Here is a 26,905-nt window from a genome sequence, read left to right on the forward strand (position 1 = left end):
CAAACCTGATCCAGGGAACGCTCCAGGTGTGGAAATCATGGAAAATCCAACCCTAAGTGCCCTCCCGGGGAAGAAATCCAATGGGAAGAGTCTCCCATCCAATGGGAGAACCAAAGCAAAAAGTTGGGAATTAAATCCAGGAAGTTCCCACTGGGAATGAGGGGAATTCCCCGACCAGGAGGTTCAGCCTTTCCCACCAAAACTCCGGACTCAGAATTCTGGGAAGCGTTATGGGAACCCCCTTAGGAATCACCAGGGCCCTGGTTGGGGAATTGGGAATTCCTGGGCTTAAATTCCCACAATTCCCAGCTGGAATTCCAGAGCCAGCTGCGGGAGAAGCCCTGGTAGAGCTGGGTCACCAGGAAGGCCTGGGAGCACCAAAATCCACCTGGGAGGGAACCAAATCCCAACCTGAGGACAACAAATCCCATTCAGGGGGACAATATTCCATCCTGGAAACACTAAATCCCATCCCAGGGACACCAAATCCATCCTGGGGAACCAAATCCCGTCCTAGGGAACGTCAAACTCCAACCTGAGGGACCAAATTCTGTCCTGAAGGGACCAAATCCCACCCTGATGATCAAATTCCATCCTGGGGACACCATATCCCATCCTGGAAGCACCAGATTCCATTCTGGGGACACCAAAATCCCATCCTGAGGGACCAAACCCAACCTGGGGAATCAAAATCCATCCTGAGAAAACCAATCCCATCTTGGAGATCAAATTCCATCCTGGAAGCACCAATTCCCATCCTGGTCATCCCTGGAGTGGTCAGGCAGTTGGAACAGGTCCCCATCCCACGGATCCCAGAAAGTTCCAAACTCAGGGAATTCCCAAAGGATCCTTCAATCCCCAATGGATCCTGGCAAGCTCCAAGCTCAGGGAATTCCCAAAGGATCCATTGATTCCACAGATCCTGGCAAGTTCTGAGCTCAGGGAATTCCCACCTGGAATATCCAACCTGCAAGCCCAGCTCCAGGCTGTTCCCTCTCCTCCTTTCCCTTGGGATTGGCTCCTTCAGAAGATCCTCAGGAAGGAATAATTTAGGAATTTTGGGAATGACCCGGTTCTCTCCAGGCACACCAAGGAAAACTCATCCCATCCAGCAAAAACTTGGATTCGTTCCTTTAATTTGGATTTCAGGACAGATCCTTGTTTTCCATAAAATCACGGAATGGGTTGGGTCGGAAGAGCCCTCAAAGCTCATCCCATTCCAGGATGGCATTCCATGGTCCCAGGATGCTCCAGCCTGGCCCTGGGCAATTCCAGGGATGCAGGGAGAGCCACAGATTCCCTGGGAATTCCCAGGGGATTGGATGTGGGGCAAGGCCAGCTCTGAGAGCTGCAGGGACTGGGAATAACTCAGAATCCTGGGATGGAATGGGATGGGATGTCCCCCTTGGGAATTGGGAAGAGCCAGAGCTGGGATGGGCTGGGAAGGACCCCAGGGTGGGCAGAGCCTTTTCCCTGGAAGTGCCTTTTACCATGGAATGGAAAAAATTCCAGGGAGGAATTTGCAGCAGGAAGAGCAAATTCCTTTAAGGATCATCCCAAAATCTGCCTTCCTCTTCCTGCCTGGAATGAAGCTCCAGCCCCTGCCTTTTCCAGCCCCTTTTCCCTCTTTTCCCCAGAGGTCTGGAGTGGTTTTCCAGGAAAACCCAAAGGGAGCAGTGCTGACATGGATGGGGCCAATTCTGGGTCTAAAATCCATAGAATTCCAGCCCAAAATCCATGGAATACAGGGATGAGGGGCTGGGAAATGGGGGGGATTCCAAGCCACTTCCGTAACTTGGGAATGCTGCTCCAGAGGGAGCATTCCCAGATTCTGGATCTTCCAGGCCAGGACCCCTCTGCATCCATGCCCTCCCTGTGTCACACCGAATTCCCAAATCCCACAGAATTCCCAAATCCCACAGAGCCACACACCCACTCCAAACACTTCCCTCAGCCTTGGCACATGAAGGGAAACTGGGAATGACAGGAGAGCCAGGAAGGAAAATAAAGGGGAAGAAAAAACCAGGGAATGGGATTAAATTTCCCATTTTTTCTGACACAAAAGCTGTGGGATTGATCCCAAAAAAACCCCATGGATGCCATTTTGGGCCCTGAAGTTTCACTTGGTGCTCCACAGATGTGAATCCATAGGGAATGGGAGGGAAATTCCCACTGGGATTGCAAACCTTGGGACAGAATGGACAGAAGGACAGAAATCCAGGAGTTCTCCTGGAAAATCCCATTCCAGCCTGGATCTGCAGCTCTTCCCAGCTTTCCTCCCACATGGAAAACAGCTCCGCTGTCCCTCTGCTCCTGGGAATGCCGGGGGTGGAGAGGTCTCTCCATCCTGAGCTTTTCCCGCCTCCTCTTCCCTAAATCCATAGGAATATTCCCAAGTTTCCAATGGATTCCTTTTTTTTTTTTTTTTTTTTCCAGCAAAAAGGTGGAATTCTGGCCAAAGGAGTCATAGGAAACTCCCAGGAAAGATCCTGGCCCTGGGAGAACCCCGGGATGAGCCGGGAATGAGCTCCAGGGTGGGAGCAGCAGGAAAAGCTCTCCCGGCTTTCCCCAGGGATCCCAAAAGCCCCCAGCTCTCCCCAGCCAAAATCCAGGGAAAAGCTCCAAGCATTCCAACCCCAAAAACCCATGGATGGAGCTGGGCAGGGGCTGTTCACTCCCACATGGAAAAAGGAGTGAAAATTCCCAAAAATTCCAAGCAGCATCCACACCAAAACCCCCAGAAAGTGGGAAAGGAGGAGACGGAACGAGGGATGGAAATCCCTTTGGAGCCCCCCAGGGTTGCTGGGAACGGGGTTCCGGAGCTGAGCAGGGGCCGTTCATCCCTCCGGGAAGCAAAGTGACAATTCCCAACAATTCCAAGCCACATCCACAGAAAACCTCCCAAAAATTCTGAGAGCCACGATGGCAGCAGGACAGTGCACTAAACTGGAGAAATCCGGGGAAAAAATCCCTTTGGAGCCCCCCCCCCTGGATTGCTGGGAATGAGAATCCTGAGCTGTTCACTCCCTGGGGGAAAAGAAGTGAAAATTCCCAAAAATTCCAAGGCACCACCAGCACCAAAACCTCCAAAATTCTGAGAGAGCTACAATGGCAGCAGGACACAGCACAGAACCGGAGAGAACCGGAGAAATCCAGGGAGGAAAATCCCCTTGGAGCCCCCCAGGATTAACGGGAATGAGAATCCTGAGCCGTTCATCCCTCAGGGAAAAGCAGTGACAATTCCCAAAAATTCCAAGGCGCCACCATCACCAAACCCCCCCAAAACCCCAAATCCACAACCCCAGACCACGACACTGAACGAGCCAGGGAGGAAAATCCCTCTGGAGCCTGGGAATGAAAATTCCAGGAATGAGAATCCTGAGCTGTTCATGCCTCAGGGAAAAGAAGCCACAATTCCCAAAAATTCCAAGGCACCGTGAGCAGCGCCTGCCCGAAAATGTGAGAGAGCCACGATGGCAGCAGGACATGGCACTGAGCCGGAGAGATCCAGGGAGGAAAATCCCCTTGGAGCCTCCGAGGATTGCTGGGAATGGGGCTCCAGAGCCATTCATTCTCCCAGGGAAAGGGAGCAAAAATTCCCAAAAAATTTCCAAAAAATTCCAATGCACCACGAGCAGCACCAGCACCAAAACCCCCGAAATTCCGAGAGAGCCACAATGGCAGCAGGACACGGCACTGAACCGGAGAAATCTGGGGAGGAAAATCCCTTTGGAGCCCCCCAGGATTACTGGGAATGAGGATCCCGAGCCAGGCAAGGGCTGTTCATTCCACTGGGGAAAAGGAGTGAAAATTCCCCAAAATTCCAAGCCATCACCAGCATCACACCCCCCCGAAAACCCCAAATCCACAACCCCAGACCACGACACAGAACGAGCCAGGGAAGAAAATCCCTCTGGAGCCTGGGAATGAGAATCCCAGGAATGAGAACCCTGAGCCATTCATTCTCCCAGGGAAAAGCAGCAACAATTCCCAAAAATTCCAAGGCATCATCAGCACCAAAATCCCCAAAATTCCGAGAAAGCCACGATAGCAGCAGGACACGGCATTGAACCGGAGAAATCCGGGGAAGAAAATCCCCTTGGAGCCCCCCAGGATTGCTGGGAATGGGGCTCCGGAGCTGAGCAGGGGCCGTTCATTCCCTCAGGAAGATTCCCAAAAATTCCAAGGCACCATGAGCAGCACCAGCAACACAACCCCCGGAACTCCCAACCCACAAGCCCAGACCACGACACTGAACCGAGCCAGGGATGAAAATCCCTCCGGAGCCCCCCAGGATTAGCGGGAATGAGAACCCTGGGACGTTCATTCCCTGACGGAAAAGGAGGGAAAATTCCCAAAAATTCCAAGGCACCACCAGCACCAAACAAAACCCCCAAACCCACAACCCCACTCCACGCCATCGCCCCAACCCGACCCCCCCCCCAGCGCTGCACAACCACGCCGGAAAAAATCCCCGTAAAAAACCCTGGGGAAAAAAAAAATCCGGAAAAAAAGAAAATCCTGGGAAAAACGGCTGGAAAAGCGGCTCGGGGCTTACCTTTGGCCCCGCGCAGGACGAAGCCGAAGCCCTCATGCTCCCGCTTCTGCAGCACGGCCGTCTTCTCCTCGATGATGTAGTCACTGGGCAGGAAAGAGCACAAGAGAATGATGCCAGGGTTAGAGCGCAGCACCATCGCTGCCAGCGCCGTGGCCGCTGTCACCAGCCGGGGGTGGCCCTGTCACCAGCCGGGGGTGGCCTTTGTCACCAGCCAGGGGTGGCCTCTGTCACTCTTCGCATCCAGCCTTTCATCTCCGCAGGGATCGTTGCTTCCCCTCCCTTCCTTTATCTTTCTTTCTTTCTCTCTCTTTTTTTTCTTTTTTTTTTTTCCTCCTGGATTTTTTTTTTTTTCCTGGTTTTTTTCTCTTCCCGGATTTTTTTTTTTTTTTGCGCCCAAAGTCACACCAAAAAGACGGAAGCGACTTTTGCCTCGGCGTGGAGGAGGAGGAGGAAAAGGAGGAAAAGGAGGAGGAGGGAATTAAAAAAAAGCAAGAAGAAGAAGAAGAAGAAATCGTGGATGTCCCTGCTGCCCACCGGGCCCCTCGCAGTCACCTGCAGAGGAATGCAGGGATACGGAGCCCTCGCTCGCAGGAATGCAGGGATACGGAGCCCACGCAGGAATTTCGGGAATTTCGGGATCCGGAGCTTCGCCCGTTAAACGCGGAGCCCCATCGGGAATCGTCTCTTCCCACACTTGCCGAGCGCGTCTCCCGCGGGAATAAAAACCGGGATTCTCGGATGGAAGCGGCGCTGCCTCCTCGCCGCTGGCCGGGCAGGAGCGGGGCAGAGTTTAAATCCTCATCCCGGCGGATTTGATCCCAAAATTCCCCCCCTCGGGCGTTGCTAAGTGACGGATTGCCGGGAGCGGGGGGGAAGGAGCATCCTTGGGAAAAGCCGGGAATGATCCAGCGATGGATGGAGGGAGGGATGGAGGGATGGGTTGGAGCCCCCTCCCCAAACGGGCTCTAGGAGCGGCGGGAGGGGGAGGGGGCCGCAGGTCCCTCCCAGCGGAGCCGCAGGGGTGACATCAGAGCCGGGATAATCCGGGAGCGCCGGGAAGGAGCTTGGGAAGGAGCCGGGAAGTGGGAGCCAGAGCGGGAGGGGAGAGGAGGGAGCGAGGGGAGGGATGGGAGCGGATGGGAACAATGGGAGGGACGGGGAGATGGAAAAGGTTTGGGAATAATGGGGAGGGATGGGAACAATGGGAGGGATAAGGAGGGATGGAGAGATGGAAAAGGATGGGAGGGATGGGGACGCATGGGAGGGATGGGAACAATGGGAGGGATGGGGAGATGGAAAAGGTTTGGGAATATTGAGGAGGGATGGGGAGGGACGGGAACAACGGGAGGGGTGAGGAGGGATGGAGAAATGGAAAAGGAGAGATGTAAAACAACGGGGGAATGATTGGGAGGGATTGGAGAGATAAGGAGGGATGGAAAAGATTTGGGAGTATTGGAGAGGGATGGGGAGAGATGGGGAACAATGGGAATGATTGGGAGGGATGGAGAGATGGGAACGATGGGAGGGACGGGAACAATGGGAGGGATGGGGAAGGATGGGGGGATGGGAGGAGATGAGGAGGGACAGAGAAGGATTGGGAATATTGGAGAGGGATAAGGAGGGATGGGGAGGGATGAGGACGGTTGGGAGGGATGGAGAGATGGGAAAAATGGAGGGATGGGGGGATGGGAGGAGATGAGGAGGGATGGAGAAGGATTTGGAATATTGGAGAGGGATAAAGAGGGATGGGGAACAATGGGAGCGATGGGGAAGGATAGGGAGGCATGGGAGAGATGAGGAGGGATGGAAAAGGATTGGGAATATTGGAGAGGGGTGGGTAGGGATGGGAACGATGGGAGTGACGGAGAGGGATGAGGAGGGATGGAGAAGGTTGGGGAATATTGGAGAGGGATAGGAGGGAGGAGGAACGATGAGAGGGATGAGGAAGGATAGGGAGGGATGGGGGAGATGGGAGAGATGGAGAAGCTTTGGGAATATCGAGGAAGGATGGGAGGGATAGGAGCAATGGGAATAATGGGAGGGATGGGAAAGGATTGGGAATATCAGAGAGGGATGGGGAGGAATGAGGAGGGTTGGGAGGGATGGAGAGATGGGAACAATGAGATGGATGGGAAGGGGTGAGGAATGTTGGGAAATGATTGGGAATATTGGAAAGGGACGGGGAGGGATGGGAACAGTGGGAGGGATGAGGAGGGATGGAGAGATGGGGAATGATTTGGAATATTGGAGAGGGATAAGGAGGGATGGGGAGGGATGAGGAAGGTTGGAAGGGATGGAGAGATGGGAATGGGTGGGAGGGATGGGAATGTTGGGGAATGATTGGGAATATTGGAACGGGATGGGGAGGGATAGGAACAATGGGAAGGATGAGGAGGGATGGAGAGATGGGGAATGGTTGGGAATATTGGAGAGGGATGGGAGGGATGGGAGAGATGGGGAGGGATGGAAAAGGATTGGGAATATTGGAGAAAGACAAGGAGGGATGGGAGATGAGGAATGTTGGGGAGGGATGGGGAGAGATGGAAGCGACAGGGAACAATGGGAATGTTGGGAAGGGATTGGGAATTATTGAGAATATTGGAGTGGGATGGGAAGGGATGGGGAGAGATGGAGATGTTGCGGAGGGATTGGGAGAGATGGGAGCAGTGGGATCAGTGGGAGCACTGGGAATGTTGGAAAGTGTTGGGGAATGTTGGGGAGTGATGGAAACAATGGGAATAATGGGGAATGTTGGGAAGGACAGGAATAATGGGGAGTGTTGGGAATGATGGGAATGATGGGAGTGATGGGAATAATGGGGAATGATGGGGTGTGATGGGAAGAGATGGAAAATCATGGAAATGTTTGGAAGGGATTGATGGGAGGGGTGGGGAGCACTGGAACAGCTGGAATTGGTGGTGGGAATTCCCCATGGATTCATTCCCAAGGCACAGGAAAGGACTGGAATTCTACTGGGGAATGAGGGGTGGGGCTGGGCCTCGCCAGCTCCTCCAGAGGGAAAACCTTGGATCACCGGGAGGGAATGGATCCCTGCCAGGAACACCGGGAATACTGTGAGAGAATGGATCCCTGCTGGCAACACTGGGAATACCGGGACAGAATTAATCCCTGCCAAGGAAAACCTTGGATTTCCTGGATCACCGTGAGGGAATGGATTCCCGCCGGGAACACTTTGGGAATCCATTCCACAGGGAGACAATTCCTAATCCTGTAGTGTTTTCCCACTTCCCAAATTCTGGAATCATGACGTGCACTCACTGTGGGCTGGAGGTTTCCCTGCTCCTGGAATGGTGGGATGGAATTCATGGAATCGCGGAAAAAGCTGGAAAAGTTCCAGGGTGGAGCAGCGTCATTCCACAGAAATGGGAATGTGGAGGGAGGGAAGAAAAACTCTTCCTGGAAAGGTTTCTCTGGAATCCCACTGGGAGCATTCCCAAGCCTCTGGAATTGTCTGGGAGCAGCAGCTTTTGGGATCAGTTCCCGCTTTCAGGGAATGTCAGGAATTCTGGGAATCATGGAATGGTTTGGGTGGGAAGGGACTTCAAGCTCCCGGAATTCCACCCCATTCCATGATCCCAGGCTGCTCCAACCTGGCCTTGGAAGCTTCCAGGGATCCAGGGGAATCCATGATCCCATCCCTCAGACAAAACAGGTTGGAAAAGTCTCAATTCCATGGAAAACTGGGAATTCTGGCCTGAGGACACTGGAGAGGCTCTGTGGAGCTGCTTTTCCAATTCCATGGGAAATAGAGCAGGGCTAGATGGGATTTGGGAAGGAATTCCTGTCTGGGAGGGTGGGGAGGGGCTGGGATGGAATTCCTAGGGTTGGAATTGGGCGGGATTTCAGCTCCATTCCCACCCAACCCATTCCAGGATTCTCCCATGGAATTTCCATCTCAGCAGTGCAATCCCAGCCCTGGAAGTGTCCAAGGAATTCCTGGAATTCCAGCTCTGTGTTGGGATCAGGTCCAGCTTGGCCTTGGTGACCACGGAGGGCTTTTCCCACCTCAGGAATTCCATGGATTTCAGGATTTCAGCTGAACTCCAGTTTTGCTTGAGGAATCCAGAAATTCTCAGGTGAGTGGAATGCTTCTCCAGCCACTCCAGCATTCCAGCGCTTTCCTGGGAAGCTGGGACACCTTCCAATGGTTTTCCCATGGGAATAACCAAGCGGATCCAAGAAAACTGATTTTACTTCCCGATTTCCCCCTTTTCTTTTAGAATCCCAGGATCTGGGTTGGAAAAGGGATTCAGGATCATTCCATGGGCAGGGACAATTCCCGCTATCCCAGGTTGCCCCAGGCTTTTTCCCAACCGGTCTGGAATTCTTCCAGGTGTCTCCTGGGCGGCTTTTCCGGCTGCTCCCCAAACTTTGGGAATGTGGGCGGAGCGTTACCTCAGCGGGATCGGCGTCACCGAGAATGTGGGCGGGATCCAGGTGTGGGATCCGAGCCCGGAGCCGTCACCGGAGCCTCGGGAAGCGTGGGAGCCGGGATGAATCACGGCTCCATTGATTCCCGCAGATTCCATGGGTTCTAAAAGGAGCTGGAATTGCCGGGGGTGGTGCTGAGACCAACGCCCACCTTTAACTCCCGGCGTTCCGTAGGGACGGAGAATTCCCAGGATTCCAGCTCCCCTTCCAGGTTTTCCGCTCGCCCTCGGGCACCAAAGGGTGGGATGGTGGTGGCCTCTCCAGGAATTCCTTTTCCAATCCTTTTCCACGGGTTTTCCACAGTTTTGCCTAATCCAAACCCGACCTTTAACTCCTAGCGTTCCACAGGGACAGGGAAAATTCCAGCTCCCATTCCAAGTCCCATTCCTGGGATTCCAGCTCCTATTCCAGTTTTTCCACTCGGCCTCAGGCACCAAAGGATAGGAGGGTGGTGGCCTCTCCAGGAATTTCTTTTCCAATCTTTTTCCATGGTTTTTTTTTCCATAGTTCTCCTTGATCCAATGCCCACCTTTAACTCCCAGCATTCCACAGGGACAGGGAAAATTCCAGCTCCCATTAGCAGTCCCATTCCCAATCCCATTCCAGCTCCCATTCTGGGTCCTATTCTTGATCCAATTCCAGCTCCTATTCCAGGCCCATTCCAGGTCTCATTCCAGGCCCATTCCAGGTTTTCTGCTCGGCTGTGGGTACCAAAGGGTGGGATGGTGGTGGCCTCTACAGGAATTCCTTTTCTAATCCTTTTCCCAATCTTTTTCCACGTGTTTTCCATAGTTTTTCCTGATCCAAACCTGACCTTTAACTCCCAGCATGCCACAGGGACAGGGAAAATTCCAGGTCCCATTGCAGCTCCTATTCCCAATCCAGTTCCCGATCCCATTTCAGATCCCATTCCCAATCCCATTCTAGGCCCATTCCCACTCCCATTCCCGATCCAATTCCTGGTTTTCTGCTCAGCCTTGGCCACTAAAGGGTGGGATGGTCGTGGCTTCTCCAGGAATTCCTTTTCCAAGCCTTTCCCATGGGATTCCCATAGTTTTGCCTGATCCAAAGCCCATCTTTAATTCCTGGTGTTCCACAGGGACAGGAGAATTCCAGATCCCATTCCAGGTCCCATTCCCGATCCCATTCCAGGTGGAATTCAATGGAAACTCAGCCCCTTTGGATGGGGGAATTTCAGCTTTGGAAACACGAGAAGGAACTCCCAGATTTCCAGAGGGATGGGAGAAGAGGCAACCACACCAAGAAAATCTCAGAAATTACAGGGAAATCCAAGGAAAACTCTTCCCAATGGAAGCTCAGCTTCCTTTGCCTGTAGAATTTCCATTCTTGGAAATATGGGAAGGAATTCCCGGATTTCCCAGCTCCAGGAAAATCATTCCCTAATTCCAACCTCTGTTATTCCATAATCCCATCATTCCAACCACCCTAATTCCATAGTTTTCTGTCTCCACACATTTTTCCAGCCTCAGCATTCCAGGACCAGAGAAATTCCCTTTTCCCCCTCCGTGTTTTCCACATTTTCCATGTTCTCCCTGTTTTCTGGTGAAATCCCTCTCCCTAATCCCCGACACAAATCCGGGATTGGCTCCTGCTCCCAATTTTTCCCCTTCCCAGCTGCTCCCGGCTTTAATACCAAAATTAATTTGGAGCCTCTTTAATCCCTGCCTTTAATTCTGAAGGCAATTCCCACTGGGATTTCTCTTCCGAATAAAGCCAAGCTCAGATTTGTCTCCTCCAGGTAAATTTTTCTGTCCCATTTTTCCCATTCCCAGATTTTGGGAATGACCAGAATTTTGGGAGCATTCAGCACATCCTGGCTATGGAGTGGCCCCTGCTCCTCCTTAGAGGGATTCCTGATTCCAAAGGAAATCTGGGAATGCTGGGAATCCCATCCCGGGAGAGTTTTTCCATCTTCAATAGAGATTTATCCCGAAATTCCTGGGGATGTCCTATCATTCCAAAGCATTTCATGATCCCTCAATTCCATCATTCCCAACCATCCCATGGTCCCATAGAATCCGTAATCCAGAATTTTGGGATTTTCCCTTTCCCAATAAGTCCCTAAACTCCCCAAATTTTCTTTGGGAGCTTCTTCCTGGAATTCAAACAGTTCCCAAAGGATTTCCTGGAGCAGGACCAACCCAAGCCCTCCCTGTGGATCCAATCCCACTCCGGGGTCTTCCCAAGGTTTTTTCTGGATCCAGCTCCTTAAATTCCTCTCAAATTTGCCTTGGGCCAAGGAATGGCAAGGATCCATGGAATTCTGGGAATCTTGGAGCTCATCCACAACATTTTCCTGCTTTTTTGAGCTCCTTATCCCAAATTTTGCTCCTCTGAGCATTCCCAGCTCCAAGGAATTTGTGGAATTTTAGGGTCTTCTCAAGTTTTTTTTTCCATGCTGGATCCGGCTCCTTGAATTCCCCTTCCTGCCTCACTCCTCCACTGGAATTTCCAGGAATCTTTTCCCAGTGAAAATTCCCAGGAATTCCCACTCCTGGCCAAGAGCTCCTCCTGCTGTTTCCCCAAGATGTGATTCCCAAAGGAAATCTCTTTTCCTGGGATTCCCATAAATTCAATCCAGTTTTTTTCCTCTGAACCAATGGAATTTCACCTCATCCATGAAGTCTCACTTTTTTTCCCACTCTTCCCGTGATCCCAGCAGGGATTTTCCAGAGCTTCCCTTCACTTTTCCCTCGGTTTTCCCTCTTTCCCGATTTTTCCCACAGGAACGTCCCCAGAGCAGCAAATCCCAGGAATTTTAAGGATCCACCCAAATTCCACAAATCGTTCAGAAACAGGAATGCTCCCAGAAGCAAAATTTGGGATAAGGAGCTCAAAAAAAGCAGGAAAATGTTGTGGATGAGCTCCAAGATTCCCAGAATTCCATAGATCTGCACAATTCCATGGCTTCCAAGGAGAGACCCCTCCTTTGGCTCTGATGGGTTTGGGAACTCAGAAACTTCCCTGGAAAAAGGGAAAACGTCCCCATTCCAGAGGAAGCAGCTGCTCATCCTTCTGGGAATTCCAGAGCCCTGGGACATTCCCAAATCCAACCCTTCCCATTCCCGATCCCAAATCCACAGGAAAAGCCACAGTCCAGGAATGTCCCCCTGCTGTCGCACCTGGGAATGCGCTCACGTTCCCAAACTTTTCTGGAACCTTGGATTACCCACTGGGATTGGAGACAAGAATGGGAAACATTCCCAGACTTCTCCAGAACTTTGGATCTGGCACTGAGAAATAAGTCAGGAATGGGAAACATTCCCAGAATTTTGCAGAATGTTGGATTCTCCCCTGGGACAGGAGCCTGGAATGGCACCACATTCCCAGACTTTCCAGGATGTTGAATTCTCCCCTGGGAAATGAGCTGGGAATGGGAAACATTCCCAAACTTTGGATTCTCCAATGGGACAGGAGCCAGGAAGGGGAGCACATTCTCAAACTTTTCTGAAACCTTGGATCCTCGCATGGGACACGAGCTGGGAATGTTTCACATTCCCAAACTTCTCCAGAACTTTGGATCACCCACTGGGATGAGCCAGGAATAGGAAACATTCCCAGAATTTTCCAGAACGTTGGATCCTCCCCTGGAATGTGAGCTGGGAACGTGAAACATTCCCAAACTTTTCTGGAACATTGGATTCTCCACTGGGACATGAGCCAGGAATGGGAAACACTCCCAGACCTTGGATTCTCCAATGGGACAGGAGCCTGGAATGGCACAACATTCCCAGACTTTTCCAGGATGTTGGATCTTCCCCTGGGAAATGAGGCAGGAATAGGAAACATTCCCAAACTTCTCCAGAATTTTGGATCATCCATTGGGAAATGAGCTGGGAATGGGAAATATTCCCAAACATCTCTGGAATGTTGGATCCTCCACTGGGATAGGAGGTAGGAATGGGAAACATTCCCAGAATTCTCCAGAACTTTGGATTCTCCATCAGAACATGAACCTGGAGTGGCAGCACATTCCCAAACTTCTCTGGAACTTTGGATCCTTCCCTGGAACATGAGTCGGGAATGGGAAGCATTCCCAAACTTCTCCAGAATGTTGGATCATCCATTGGAATACGAGCCAGGAATGCAGCCACATTCCCAGAATTCCCCAAAACCTTGGACCCCACCCAGGGACTTCCCCCACCTGGATTTCCTCCCACAACCCAAAACTCACGGAAAAATCCCCTTCCCATGGAATTCCAAACCTCTGTGACGAAAACGGTGGGTTTTTTCCATGGAAATGGGAATTCCCAGAATTCCCGGGATTCCTGGGAGTGGCTCCTTACCTGTGGGAGGTGAAGTTGTCATAGGACCCGACGGTGTAGTGCCGGAAAAGCCGCTTGGTCCGGTCTTCCCTGGTTTCTGTGGGAAAAATCCACATCCCAAATTATTCCTGGCATTTCCTGCTTTCCCAGGGGATCCACAAAGCCCGGGAATTCCATTCCAGGTGGGAATTTCTCCGTGGATGAGGAGAATCCGTGGGGGTGAGAGGCCCACGTGCGGCCGAGGAATTTCTGGGAATGTTTGAGCCGTTCCTGGAAATCATCCAGGAGGAAATTCCAGCAAAATTCCCAGCTGGAATGACAGAGGAGACTCAACCCTATGGAAAACCCAAATCCCACATTCCTGCCCCTCCCTCTTCCTTCCTTTTCCAGTGTTGGAATGGATGGGAAGAGCTGGGAATGCTCCTGGGAATTCTGTGCTGTCCTGGAGGTCACCGGATCCCCGGGAATGCCAGAATTCTGAGGAAAACTGGGAATGAGGGAGATCCCGGCACCACTCCTGAGGGAGCAGCTCCCATGGAAAAGCTGGAAATGTTCCAGAGATCCTCCTGCTCTCCCAGAGGTCTCTGGATCTCCAGGAATGCCGGAAATTAGGAGGAAAACTGGGAATGAGGGAGACAATCCCATGGGAGCAGCCACATTCCCACCCTGCTTCCGTGCTTTTCCCACCTCGGAATGGATGGGAAGAGCTGGGAGTGATCCCTCTGGAGTTTTCCAGCCCTCTCCCAGGATTAGCCTGGGGAAATCCTCACCGCTCCAAGGGGCTCCTGATTCCAGGGGGAAATTCCAAGGAAAAGAAGCCGCCTGAGAATCTCCCAGGTAATTAATAAAAACAAGGAATAAAAACAGGGAATTCTCTGCTTGGATCAGGATGGGAAGATCCTCATGGGTCTGAGGAGTTTCTGATTCCAGAGGGAAATTCCAAGGAAAAGGAAAAACTTGGGAAGATCCTGCTCGGCACCAGGAGACGGCAGCAGGGAGCAGCTGTGGAGCCGATCCAGGAATGATTCCCGATGGGAATAAGGGAAAGGAAAGGAAAGGAAAGGAAAGGAAAGGAAAGGAAAGGAAAGGAAAGGAAAGGAAAGGAAAGGAAAGGAAAGGAAAGGAAAGGAAAGGAAAGGAAAGGAAAGGAAAGGAAAGGAAAGGAAAGGAAAGGAAAGGAAAGGAAAGGAAAGGAAAGGAAAGGAAAGGAAAGGAAAGGAAAGGAAAGGAAAGGAAAGGAAAGGAAAGGAAAGGAAAGGAAAGGAAAGGAAAGGAAAGGAAAGGAAAGGAAAGGAAAGGAAAGGGTAATCAGGGAAATCTGGAAAAGGGGAGGGAAAAGGGAGAGAAGGAGGGAGGGAAGAAAGAAATTCCCAGTAGATTCTGAAGTCCCAGCAGATCCCGACAGCTCCATGAGCTGATCCATCCAGCCCTGGTATTTCCCAGCACTTCTCATTCCACCAGGAATTCAGGAATTCCCTCCTCCTGCCCCCTTCTCCTGCCATCCCAGCCCTTTGGAATTCCCGATTCCCCTCATCCCTTCTTCTCCTCATCCCTCCGGACATTCTCCCTGATTCCCAGCCCCTCCTGGATCCCATTCCTGAGGAAAAGCCAGGATTTATGGGCTGTCCACGGCCCAGCGGCTCCGTTCCCTTCCCGGCTCCCAAAAATAGCAGCGCTTTTAATGGAGCCGTCACGGAGCCTCCGGAGCTGATGGATGGATCCAGGAGCAGCCGGGATCCGCAGGGACACGGAGCGGCTGAAATGAACGGGAATGAGCCCGAGGAGACCGGGATGGGATCCAGGGAATGGGATCCAGGGGATGAGATGGGATCCGTGGGATGAGATCCATGGGATAGGATGGAATGGGACCCATAGGATGGGATTCATGGGACAGGATCCATGGGATGGGATCCATGGGACAGGATCCATGGGACGGGATCCATGGGATTTATGGGATCCATGGGACGGGATCCATGGGACGGGATCCATGGGTCGGGATGGGATCCAGGGGATGGGATCTAGGGGACGGGATGGGATCCATGGGATGGGATGACATCCATAGGATGGGATCCATGGCATGGGATAGGATTTATGGGACTCATGGGATGGGATCCAGGGGATGAGATCCATGAGATGGGATCAATGGGATGGGATGGAATCTGGGATAGCGGAAGATTTCCACAGGGAATGGGATCAGGATGGGCTTTAAAGCCCTTCCCAACCTAAACATAACCTCGAATCCATGACCAAAATCCTTGGCAATTCGGGTCTGGAATAAATCTGGGATGTGCTTGGATCTGCCAAGGGAAGGTGCAGAAATTTGGGGAAAGCCTGGATTTCAGCATCCTGATTAAATCTGTGAAAAAAGATAATTCTGCTTTTTCTGGGATAATGGACAGCTGGAAAATCATTGGGAAGGACTCAATTATTGGAGAAGGGATAGGATGGGATCCATGGGATATGGATGGGATGGAATTCTATGGGATGCTCTTCCAGCAGGAATCTGGGAACAGGGAATGCTGGGAAAAAGCTGGAAAACCAACCAGGAATGCCTCATTCTCTTTTTTCCCCGGGAATCAGTCCTAGGTTGCAAACAAGGAGGGAAAATAACGCCCTCTGAAATGTGGGAAGATCCCTTTTCCTTCTGTCTGGAATTCTGGTTCCATGGAGAGTTTGGAATTTGATTAATTCCATTGAAAGGGAAGATTCCTGAACCTTGAATTCTTGGGGAATGGGATTTTTCCTTTGTTTATTTTGGACCCAGGCAGGGAATTGTGGAATCCCAGAATTCCAGAGGTTGGGAAAGAATTCCAAGGGCACTGAGTCTGAACTGGGCCCGATCCCAGGCCAGAGTGGAATTCCAGGAATTCATTAGACACCTCCAGGGATGGCCACTCCAAATCTCCCTGGGCAGCCCCTCCCAAGGCCTGACCCCTTTTCCATGGGGAAATTCCCAAAAATCCAATCCCAACCTTCCCTGGCCCAGCCTGAGGCCATTCCCTCTTTTCCTATCCCTTTTTGCTGGGAGCAGATCCCAACCCTGCCTCAGATCTTGGCAGGAAGTTGGGAAATGGGATAAAACCCCCCTGGATCCTCCTTTTTCCAGGCATGGAAAAATCCTCCTCAGTGGAACAGGAATTCCTTTGGAATTCCAGAATTCCCATCAGAGCTGGGGCAGTTCCAGGCACTTCTGTGGATCATCCTGGATCTTCCTCTTTTCCAGTTGGGACAATCCCAGTTTTCCCAGTTTTTCCTCTGCTCCCACCCCTCCATCATCCCAAACTCTCCATTCCTACAGATGATCCCAATGATGGATCCATGATTGGAACTCAATCCCACAATTCCATGTAGGTTGGAACAATTCCCATTCTCCTATCCCTCCATCCCTTAGAAACATTTCTGATATTCTCACTTTTCATCTTTCCCATGGCTCCTTCAGGCCTTGGCTGCCACAGTTGGATCATCCTGGATTTTTCCTCTTTTCCAGGCTGACCAATCCCAGTTTTCCCACTTTTCCCTCTGCTCTCACCCTTCCATCATCCCAAACTCTCCATTCCCTGATGACGGATCCATGATTGGAATTGACCCCTTGGGATACAATTCCTACAGTTCCCTCAATCCTTACCCCACTGAATGAGTGCTACAGTGATTCCCACTGGGAATTCCAGCCGGAGTTCCAGGATACTGCCCTTCTCCAACTGACCGATCCAAATTTTCGCAGTTTCCCCTCTGCTCCCATCCCACCATCATCCCAAACTCTTCATTCCCTGATGGTGAATCCATGATTGGAATTAATCCCTTGGGATACAAATCCCACAATTCCCTCCACCCCTCCACCCCCTCCCCCCACCACCACCAAAGGAGCACTCTGGTGATTCCATTGGGAATTGCATCCGGAATTCCAGGATACCAACCTTCTCCAACTGACCAATCCCAATTTTCCCAGTTTTCCCTCTGCTCCCACCCCTCCATCATCCCAAACTCTCCATTCCCTGATGAGGAATCCACGACCAGAACAGATCCCTCAGGATACAATTCCCACAATCCCCACACCGCCGAAGGAGCGCTCCGGTGATTCCATGGGGAATTCCGCCTGGAATTCCGGGATACCGACCTTGCCTGGAGTCGTACTGGCGCATCTGCACCTCCTCCACGCATTCCGCCGGGAACCAGCCGCTCCTGCCCTTCACGGAGCCTTCCCAGAATCCGCCCTCGCCGATGCTCAGCACTGCGGAAAACAGGGATTGGGAGTCAGGAAGGAATCCCAGGAAAAGGGGGCTTGGGATTGAGGAGGTACCGCGGGAATCCGGGAGGCAAAGCTGGAGGGAGGTTGAGGAATGTGGAGTTTTCTGCGGGTTAAGTTCCTTTGGAAAATCTGGAATTGCTGGGTTTTCCCACTCTGGATGCCAAAATTCCCATAATTTTCCCACTCTGTATCCCCTAATTTTCCCACTCTGGATGCACACATTTCCAAATTCCTGATTTTTCTCACTCTGGATGCCCCATTCCCAACTTTTCCCACTCTGGATCCCCAAATTCCCAAACTGTCCCACTCATGACCAAATCCCAAATTTTTCCATTCTGGATACCCAATTCCTGATTTTACACACTCTGGACGCCCAAATTCACAAATTGTCCCACTCTGGACACCCAAAGGCCCGAATTTTTCCACTCTGGATGCTAGAATTCCCAAATTGTCCCACTCTAGATGACTGAAATCCAAAATTCCCAAACTGTCCCACTCTAAATGCCTTCATTCCAATTTTTCCCAGTCTGGGTGCCTGAATTCCTGAATTTTCCCACTCTGGATGTCTAAATCCCAAATTGTGCCACTCCAGATCCCCAAATTCCAAATTTTCCCACTCCGGATGTCCAAATTCCTGAATTGTGCCACTCTGGATCCCCAAATCCCAGCAGCACATTCCCGGTATTCCCCAGGTGTGAATTCTCTCAGGAGTGTCCAGATCCCAGAATTCCAGTGGCTGGGATTTGGGGATCCAGAGTGGCACAATTCAGGAATTTGGACATCCGGAGTGGGAAAATTTGGAATTTGGGGATCTGGAGTGGCACAATTTGGGATTTAGACATCCAGAGTATCTAAATCACTGAGCCCAAACTGGGCCCAATCCCAGCCCTGAGTGGAATTCCAGGAATTCCTTGAACACCTCCAGGGATGGCAACTCCAAAGCTCCCTGGGCAGCCCCTGCCAAGGCCTGACCCCTTTTCCATGGAAAAAAATTCCCAAAAATCCAATCTGGCCCTGCCCTGGCCCAGGCTGAAGCTGCTCCCTCATTTCCTGGGATTTAAGGTCCCTTCCCACCAAACCATCCCAGGATTCTGTAAAAGGAAAAAACCCAGGAATTCCTGTGGGATTTGCTGTCCCGTTCCTGCATTTCTTCCAACACTTCCCAGCTTTATCCCAGCTCAAATTCCTGCGGATCCATCAGAGCTAATCCTACATTTCTTCAGGCATACGGAAATCCAGCCCTGCTCCATCCATCCCAAAGAATTCCCAGAAGGATCCAGGAATTAAATTCTGCCTGGAGGCATCCAAGGAAAAACAAATCCAAGGAAAAGCCAAACAGCAAAATCCTTTCAGGCTCCTCCAGGGTTTTTTTTTTGGGATGCAAATTCTCCAGCTCTCCAAAGGTTCCGGTGCTGTCAGGCCTTGGAATGATCCCAAATCCTGGATTTTGCTCAATTCCCACTGCTCTGCTCTCAACAGCTCCCCTGCAAAATTCCTCCTTTGGAGCCCTTGGGAATTCTGGCCTCCCAGGAAGGAATTTTGGGATTTGGGGCTTCACACCAAACATCCCTGGGCAGTCCCCTCCAAGCCCTGACCCCCTTTTCCATGGAAAAATATTCCCAAAATCCAACCGCAATCTCCCCTCCAGGCTCTTCCCTCTTTTCCCATCCTTCATTCTCTGGGTTCTCTTTCCCTCCCGCAGCCATTCCCAATTTTTGCTGCTCTCTTCCAACATTCCCCATCCTCATCCCGCAGGGCCTTGACCAGCCTGGAATTCCAGCATGGATTTCCGCAGGGAATCCACGTTCCGTGTATGGAATGGGACTTGGGAATGGATCCAATGGATCTGGGAATCAGCACTGGGAATGGCTCTGGAGGGATCCGATGGATCCAGGAATCAGCATCAGGAATGGATCTGATGGATCTGGGAATCAGCACCGGGAGCTGTTCCTGCTCAGGATGGATCTGGGAATCAGCCCTGGGAATGGCTCTGGATGGATTCAATGGATCCGGAAATCAGAATTGGGAATCAGCACTGAGAGCTGATTGGAATGGTCCTGGATAGATCAGGAAATCAGCACCAGGAATGGATCTGGATGGGTCCAATGGATCTGGGAATCAGCACTGGGAATGGCCCCAGATGGATCCAATGGATCCAGGAATCAGCACTGGGAATTGATCCGGATGAATCCAATGGATTCAGGAATCACAACTGGGAATCAGCACTGAGAGCTGGAAGGGTTCTGGATGGATTGAGGAATCAACACTGGGAATGGTCCCAGATGGATCCGATGGATCCGGGAATCAGCACCAGGAATGGGTCTAGGTGGATCCAATGAATCCAGGAATCAGCACTGGGAATCAGCACTGGGAGCTGTTCCTGCTCCAGATGGATCCAGGAATCAGCACTGGGAATGGCTCCGGATGGATCTCAGAATCATCCCCGGAGCCGTTCCCGCTCTGCCGGCTCCAGCTGCGGAGCTGATTTGGGAACGGATCCGGCTTTGATTCCCGTCATTATCCTGTCCTTCCAGCTCTAATCAAGCATTCCTTGGAAAAAATAGCGGCAATCAAAGGGAACGGGAAAGGGAGGGAACGGATGGAGCCGGGAAAATGTTCCTGAGGAATTTTCGGCCTCAGCAGAATTTTGGGACTGCAGGACAGAAAGGAGCTTGGGAATGGGATTTGCTGATCCAAAGGTTTCGGATCCTTCCCATGATCCAGGATTTCCTCTCCCTTCCTCATTCCCATTTTCCTTCCCAATTCCTGAGGACCTGGATCCCACACACAGAGAGATTCCCACAGTGAGAATACCGGGGTTTTCCGTGGGCTGGAATTCCAGGATTTTCCAGCCCACCCAGAATTCCCAGTCAACCTTCCCAGAGCTGATCCCACCTGGAAAACTGGGATGAATCTCGTCACAATTCATCTTTCCAAAATTCCCAGTCTGGCATTCCCAGCACTTTTCCTTTATCCCAAGGAATTCCTGGCAGCTCCAGCGGAGTGGGAGCCACAGGGACAGAATTACCAAGGGAATGTGGCCCTGGAATGGCCCTTAAAGATAAAAAGTGAGAATATTGGGAATATTTACAAGGGCCCCATTCCCAAAAACTGGGATTAATCCCATTCAGATCCCCCACCATCCAGGGAATTCCAGCTCCTGGCACAGCCACAGGATAGGGAAAGCTGTTCCCAAATCCCATGAATCCCAGATTCCTCAGGGAGCCAATTCCAGGATTTTGGGAATACAGGGAGGATCCCGGGGGGATCGGGGAGATCTAAAGGTACCTGGATTCAGCAGATTCCCAGGAAATTCCCCAGCATGGATATCCCTCAAATCCCACCCAGCAAAGGCCAAAGGTCAGAAAACCCTGGAATGGCCGGAGCTGGAAAGGATCCAGAGGGATCAAAGCCAGGAGGGATTGTGCTGGAATGTTCCTTTTCCTGCTATTCCCTCTTTTCCATAACCCGGGAATGATGACGGGAGCATCCCAGGGAACAAAAGGAGGGAAAACAAACAAACAAACAAAAAATGACAGAGCACATTCCATAGGAAAAACGGGGAGAAATTCCCTTTTCCTGCAATCTCCCAGCACTGGGAGAGCAGCAGGATCCTGGAATTGCAGGATCTAGACTGGTAAATCCAGGGAAATATGGCTGAGGGGTCCAGGAGGGAAAAGTGGGAATGAGAAGCCAATCCCAGCGGGAAATCCTGGGAAAAGCCTATTTCCAACTGGAAACGGGAATTCCCGAGCCTCGGGAATGCTGGAGCATGGAACGTCCTCCAATCCCTGCTCCAAGCCAGGAAAGGGCCAAAATGTGGGAAAAGCAGCGGGATTCCTGGGACTGCCCTTGGGAAAGGGACGCTGGAATGCTTTGGGTGGGGATGGAGCGAAAATCCCATCAAATTCCAAGAGCAGGGAAATTCCCACCATCCCAGGCTGCTCCAGCCTGGCCCTGGGCACTGCAGGGATCAGGGGCAGCCCCAGCTGCTGTGGCAATGCCAGCCCAGGCAGGAATTCCTCATTGCCAAGATGCCACCCATGGCTGCCCTCTGGCAGTGGGAGCCATTCCCTGTGTGCTGTCTCTCCAGGCCTTTCCCAAATTTCAGCTCTCCTGGAGCCCCTTCAGGCTCTGGAATCTGCTGGAAGCTCTCCCTGGAGCCTTCCCTTCTCCAGGAGAACATTCCCAGTTTTCCCAGCCCTGGCTCCAGCTCCTTCTCCCAGTGTTTATTCCTCAGATGTTTCCCAGGCTTTCCCAAGAGCTTTCCTGGCTCAGCGTTCCCGGGCTCCGGAGAAGAGCGAAGAGCAGCCGGAGCCGTCTCACACCCGTGCCCACGGAAAACATGGATGGGAAAGGAGTCAGGGATCCAAGGAAACCCGGCCCGGCTGCCAGGCTGCTCCGAGCTTCTCCCGGGGAACAGGAGGAGGAGGAGGAGCCCCGTGAGTTCAGGGAATCCCTTTGGAATCCGCAGGAATCCTCTTCCCGCTGAAAAGCTGGGATGTGTTTGAGGGATTAGTGCCATTCCAGAGGCGGAAGTTCCTTGGATAATCCGGCCTGGGAAATGTTTCGTGTGCTATTCCAGCCTGAGGGGATTTTCTTAATTCCTGCCCGAACTCCAGGAAAAATTTGAGATCATCCCCTGTAAGCAGGAATTCAGAAATATTTTGGGATCACTCCCTGGTGGAATTCCCAGCTGGAAAACAGCGGGATTTGGGAATTCCCCATTCTGAAAAATCCCAGGGAGACAGAGTACTCAGCATCCTTAGGGAAGGAATTCCCAGAATTCCCACCCCAAGAGCAGCTCCTGGCAGGATGAGGAACTCCATGGGAGGCCCTAGGAATGCTGGATCCTGGCCAGAATTCCCAGAGAATCCGGCAGGAGAGACCTGGGAGAGACCTGAGAGACCAGGGATTGGGATGGGCCCATCCCACTTGGAATGTGGCACAAAGGGCAGAACCATCCCAAAAACCCATGGAAAACCCGAATCCACCCCCCTAAAAACCCAAGAAAAAACCCATGGAAAAATCCACATCTCTCAAAAACCCTGGAAAACCTGGATCCACCTCCCTGAAAACTATGGAAAACCTGGATCCACGTCCCCTCAAAATTATGGAAAACCTGGATCCACATCCCTAAAAATGCACTGAAAACCTGAATCCACATTCCCCAAAACTCATGGAAAACCTCCCATTTCCAAGGGAATATTCCTGGATTTTTCCTTATTTTTGATTATAATGCACCAGGAGATGGAAAAATTCCTTCTCCAAGCTTTTTCTCTGGGAATGCCAACCCCAGATTCCCATTGGATCATTTGGGATAGTTCTGGTTTCTGTGGATTGATCTGAATTCCAGGAAAAAATTATGGATCCTACTTGGAATTGGCAGCTCCAAGTGGATCCTGGTGGAAAACAGGGAAAAGGATGATGACATCACCTTTTCCTTAAAAACCTGTGGAAGTTTTGCTCCTGGAGGTTTTATTTTCCCATGGAAATTCCAGGATTTCTGAGCAGCCTCTGCAGTCGGAGAAGAGCATGACACGGCACTTCCCAGCCCTTGAAAAATTCCGGGATTAAACTCTGAAATCCTGGAATTCCTGACCTTGGAAAGGCCCTCCTGGGTTATCAAATCCCACCTTACTCCCGCCTCAACATCCAGGAATTCCTTGGAATTCCTCCAGGAATGGTGACTCCAAACCTCCCTGGGCAGCCCCTGCCAAGGCCTGACCCCCTTTCCATGGAAAAATTCCCAAATATCCAAGCTGAGCCTCCTTGGCCCAGCCTGAGGCCATTCCCTGTTTTCTCATCCCCTATTCCCTCAGGAATTCTGTGGCACCTGGAATTCCCAATTCGAACTGCATTCCTGGGCTTAATCCGTGTAAATTGGAGGGAATATTCCAGGAGGCAAAATTTGCTGGGAGCAGCAACTCCCAGGTTTAAATCCGGCTGATCCCAACTCCTGTTGGATGGGATTTTCCTGGGAATTGGAATCCACCTGGAGCAGCAGCAAACAGCAGGAAAAGAGCGTTTTTCATGGGATTTCCCAAGGATATGGCAGCAGAGGAGTGACGGGAGCACATGGAAACCTTGGGATATTCAACGGAATTTTTTGGGACCAGCTCCGCCCCATTGGATGCTTCCCCATCCCTGGATCCAGGATCAGATTTCCAGGATCACCAGGAGGGGATGGATTTTCCTGACATCAGAAATTCCAAAGCCACTCTGAGAGCACCGGGAATTGTGTCCCAACATCCTAAATCCCTGAGCAGCAAGAATTCCCACGGAATTCCTCCTTCAGAATTCCCAACCCACAATTCCCACCCCAGTTTCTCACCCACAGCTCCCATTCCAGAATTTTCCCAGAAGGTGACTCCCAGTTTGGGTTTTCTGGGAATTTCAGGACAACAAGGACAGGGAAACTTTGGAAGTGCAGGAAAACGGGGATGGGAGAGGAAGATCCCTCTGCCCCCCGATCCCATCTGGAATAAACAGCAGGAGTGGAAGGAAAACCAGGAAAAGCTGAGCTCCAAAAATCCTGGAAAACTCCCCACACTTGGAGGCCATAGTGAGGAAAAAATGTGGGCAAAAGGATAAAGCTGGGAAGGAGAAAAAAAATTCCAAGGAAAAATTCCATAGTTACCTACTTCACGGAGCTGCTGGTCTGGAGCATGGATGGGAATGGAAAAGAGAAAAAAACATGGAAAATAGAAAAAAATAAACATGGAAAAGAGAGAAAAAAAACACGGAAAAGAGAAAAAAAAATCCATGGAAAATGTGCAGAGGCGCAAACAGAACAATGTGGAAATGAAACACGGGAATGGTCTCCAGCTAAATCCCTGGAATTATCCCCTGGGATGTCATCCAGGGAAGTGTGGACTCCTCAGCCAGGTCAGAACATGGACAATCCCAAAAAACCCAACCCAAGATCCCAAATTCGGTTGGAATTCCAGGTCAGGACCATGGAAAATCCCTAAATCCCAACACAAGATCCCAAACTTTGGGGAAAATCCAGATCAGAACCACAGACAGCTCCCAACAAAAGGAATCCCAACAAAAGATCCCAGATTTGGTTGGAATTCCAGTTTAGACCATGGACAATCCATCCAATCCCAACCCACGACTCCAAATTTGGGTGAAATTCCAGGTCAGAGCACGAAGAGCTCTGAAAACCCAACCCTTGACCCCAAATCTAGTTGGATACACAGGTGAGACCATGGATGAGCATCCAATAAAAAAAAAAGACCCCAAATTTCCTTGGAATTCCAGAGCAGACCATGGAGAACCTCTCCCAACCCAAAACCACCAAATCAGGTTGGACACCCAGGTGAGACCATGGACAATCCCAAAATCCCCCCAAAAAACCCCAAACTTGGTTGGAATTCCAGAGCAGACCATGGGCAATCCCTCCAATCCCAGAAGAGATCCCAAATTTCCTTGGAATTCCAGACCAGACCATGGACAATCCCTCCAACCCCAAATTTGGTCGATCCCCAAATCCAACCCTGAACCTCCCCTTTGAATCCAATATCCCAAACGCGGCCAAAATTCCAGCCAAGATCCCAAGGAAGCCGATCCATGAAAACCCAACGGCGCCACAGCCACTCTTCCCACCTCCCCGAATTCCCGGCTTTTCCCAGCCTGGATTGTTCCGTCATTTCCGATCCTATGGGAGCTCAATTCCCTCTGGAATTTTCCTGACGATTTTGGGTCACGCTGGAAAACTGGGACAGCTCCGAGGTCACCGGGATGTGGAGTGGAATTAATGAGGAATTTTCTAATTTTGGGATGGGAATCGGGGCCGGCCGCCAGCTCGGCGGAATATTCCCAATGGGAATGTCTCCCGGGTTTCTTCATTTCCACAGGAAACCAAGGCAGTTCCCAAATTCCAGCTGGGAATTTGGGGTCACTTGGAGACCCTTGTTTATGGGTTGGAATTCCAGGTGGGAATAATAATTCCCAGGATTGTCTGGAGCCAAGAAGGGAGCAAATCCATCTGGAATTCCCAGGAAAATCCTGAAATTATTCCCCAAAACCCAATGGGATTTCCATTCTGGAGGTGCCACCTCAGTTTTTCTAGGAATATCCCATAATTTAGGGATTCCCAATGGAATTCCCATGGGAAAGGGGAAGCACAAGGGGATTTTTCCAGAGGATGGAGGAAAGCAACATTCCAGGACTAAATTCTGGGATTCAAATCCAGGAAAAGTGCCAGGAAATGCAGGAACACCAAAATGAATCCTTAAAACTATTCTTTAAAATAGTTCTTTCCTTAAAATTTTTGTTTCTTTTGGAAAATTCTGGGAATTTTCCCACTCGATTTAAGATTTCTGTGTCCAATGTTTTTTCCCACTGGGATCATTTCCTGCTCCTGCCCCTGATCCCAAAAATCTGATTCCCAAAATGATCCATTAAATTATCCCAGGGATCTGAAATGCCTCAGCCTGGAAAATTGGATTTATATGGAGGCTCTTCCTGAGAATTCCAGGAAAAATGCTTTTTAAAAATCTGGAATTCCCAGAATTCCAGCTTTGGGAATGAACTAAGGGAAGGATTTTGGTGCCAAGGCAGAGTTTTCCAACTCATCCAAGTGGGAAAATTGATCCCATTCCAGAGGTTCCACTCTCCCTTTTTTCCAAAGGAAAAGATCCATCCAAAACCAAGATCCAAGGAAAATCCATCGGGATCACCCTGGAAATCAGAGTAGAACCTCGGGAATTCCTGTGCTGGTCAATCCCAAAAGAATTTTCATGCATTTGGATCCAGCCCCAGAGCTGAGCCCACAAATCCCAGCCCAGGCTTGGGATACAGGGGGGGGAAGCGGAAATGTGGGAATGCTGTCCCAAAAATCCGAGTTTTGATGGGATATCCCCCTCTTATCACCAAGGATTTTTCCAGGGATAACTGATAAGAATTCCCAATGTTCTCCCAGATTCCAGAAACGAATGTCATTTTAATGGGAATTTTCTGGAATAACCCAGCTTCATCCTGGATATTTCCATCATTTTCAGATGGATTTCCATCCACACATTTGGAAAAACATCATTTTTTGGGAATTTCGGAAACTCTGGGATGACTCCAATGGATCCCGACCAAGGAACACCGTGGGAATTCTCGGTCTTTTCCAGATTAGGAAGAAATTCCATTAAAAACAGGGAGGTAGGGAATAAAAAAATCCGGGAAGTGTCCTGTCCAGCTTCCCTGCAGATATAGAAATTCGGGAAGAGGGATCTTCCCTGGCAAAAATTGATTATGAAGGAAAAGCAAAGCACAGGAAAAGTTGGGAATTTTTCAATCCCGAGCAAGATCCCTCCACCTGAATGGGAGGTGGAGCCAAGAATTCCTGGGATTCTGGAATGGTTTGGG

General features: G+C 50.9%; 1 protein-coding gene across 1 annotated transcript in view; it reads right to left on the minus strand.

Annotated features, from left to right (window-relative positions):
• SHANK3 (SH3 and multiple ankyrin repeat domains 3) overlaps positions 1-26,905 on the minus strand; it is a 128,662-nt gene that overhangs the window by 53,364 nt on the left and 48,393 nt on the right. The window contains exons 13-15 of the mRNA XM_059471730.1: positions 17,411-17,524; positions 13,318-13,393; positions 4,559-4,641 (exon numbers count right to left, since the gene is read on the minus strand). Coding sequence (XP_059327713.1) covers positions 4,559-4,641; positions 13,318-13,393; positions 17,411-17,524 — 273 coding nt within the window. The remainder of the gene's footprint in view (positions 1-4,558; positions 4,642-13,317; positions 13,394-17,410; positions 17,525-26,905) is intronic.

This window comes from Ammospiza nelsoni, chromosome 5 (assembly GCF_027579445.1).
Source record: "Ammospiza nelsoni isolate bAmmNel1 chromosome 5, bAmmNel1.pri, whole genome shotgun sequence".
Classification (NCBI taxonomy): domain Eukaryota; kingdom Metazoa; phylum Chordata; class Aves; order Passeriformes; family Passerellidae; genus Ammospiza; species Ammospiza nelsoni.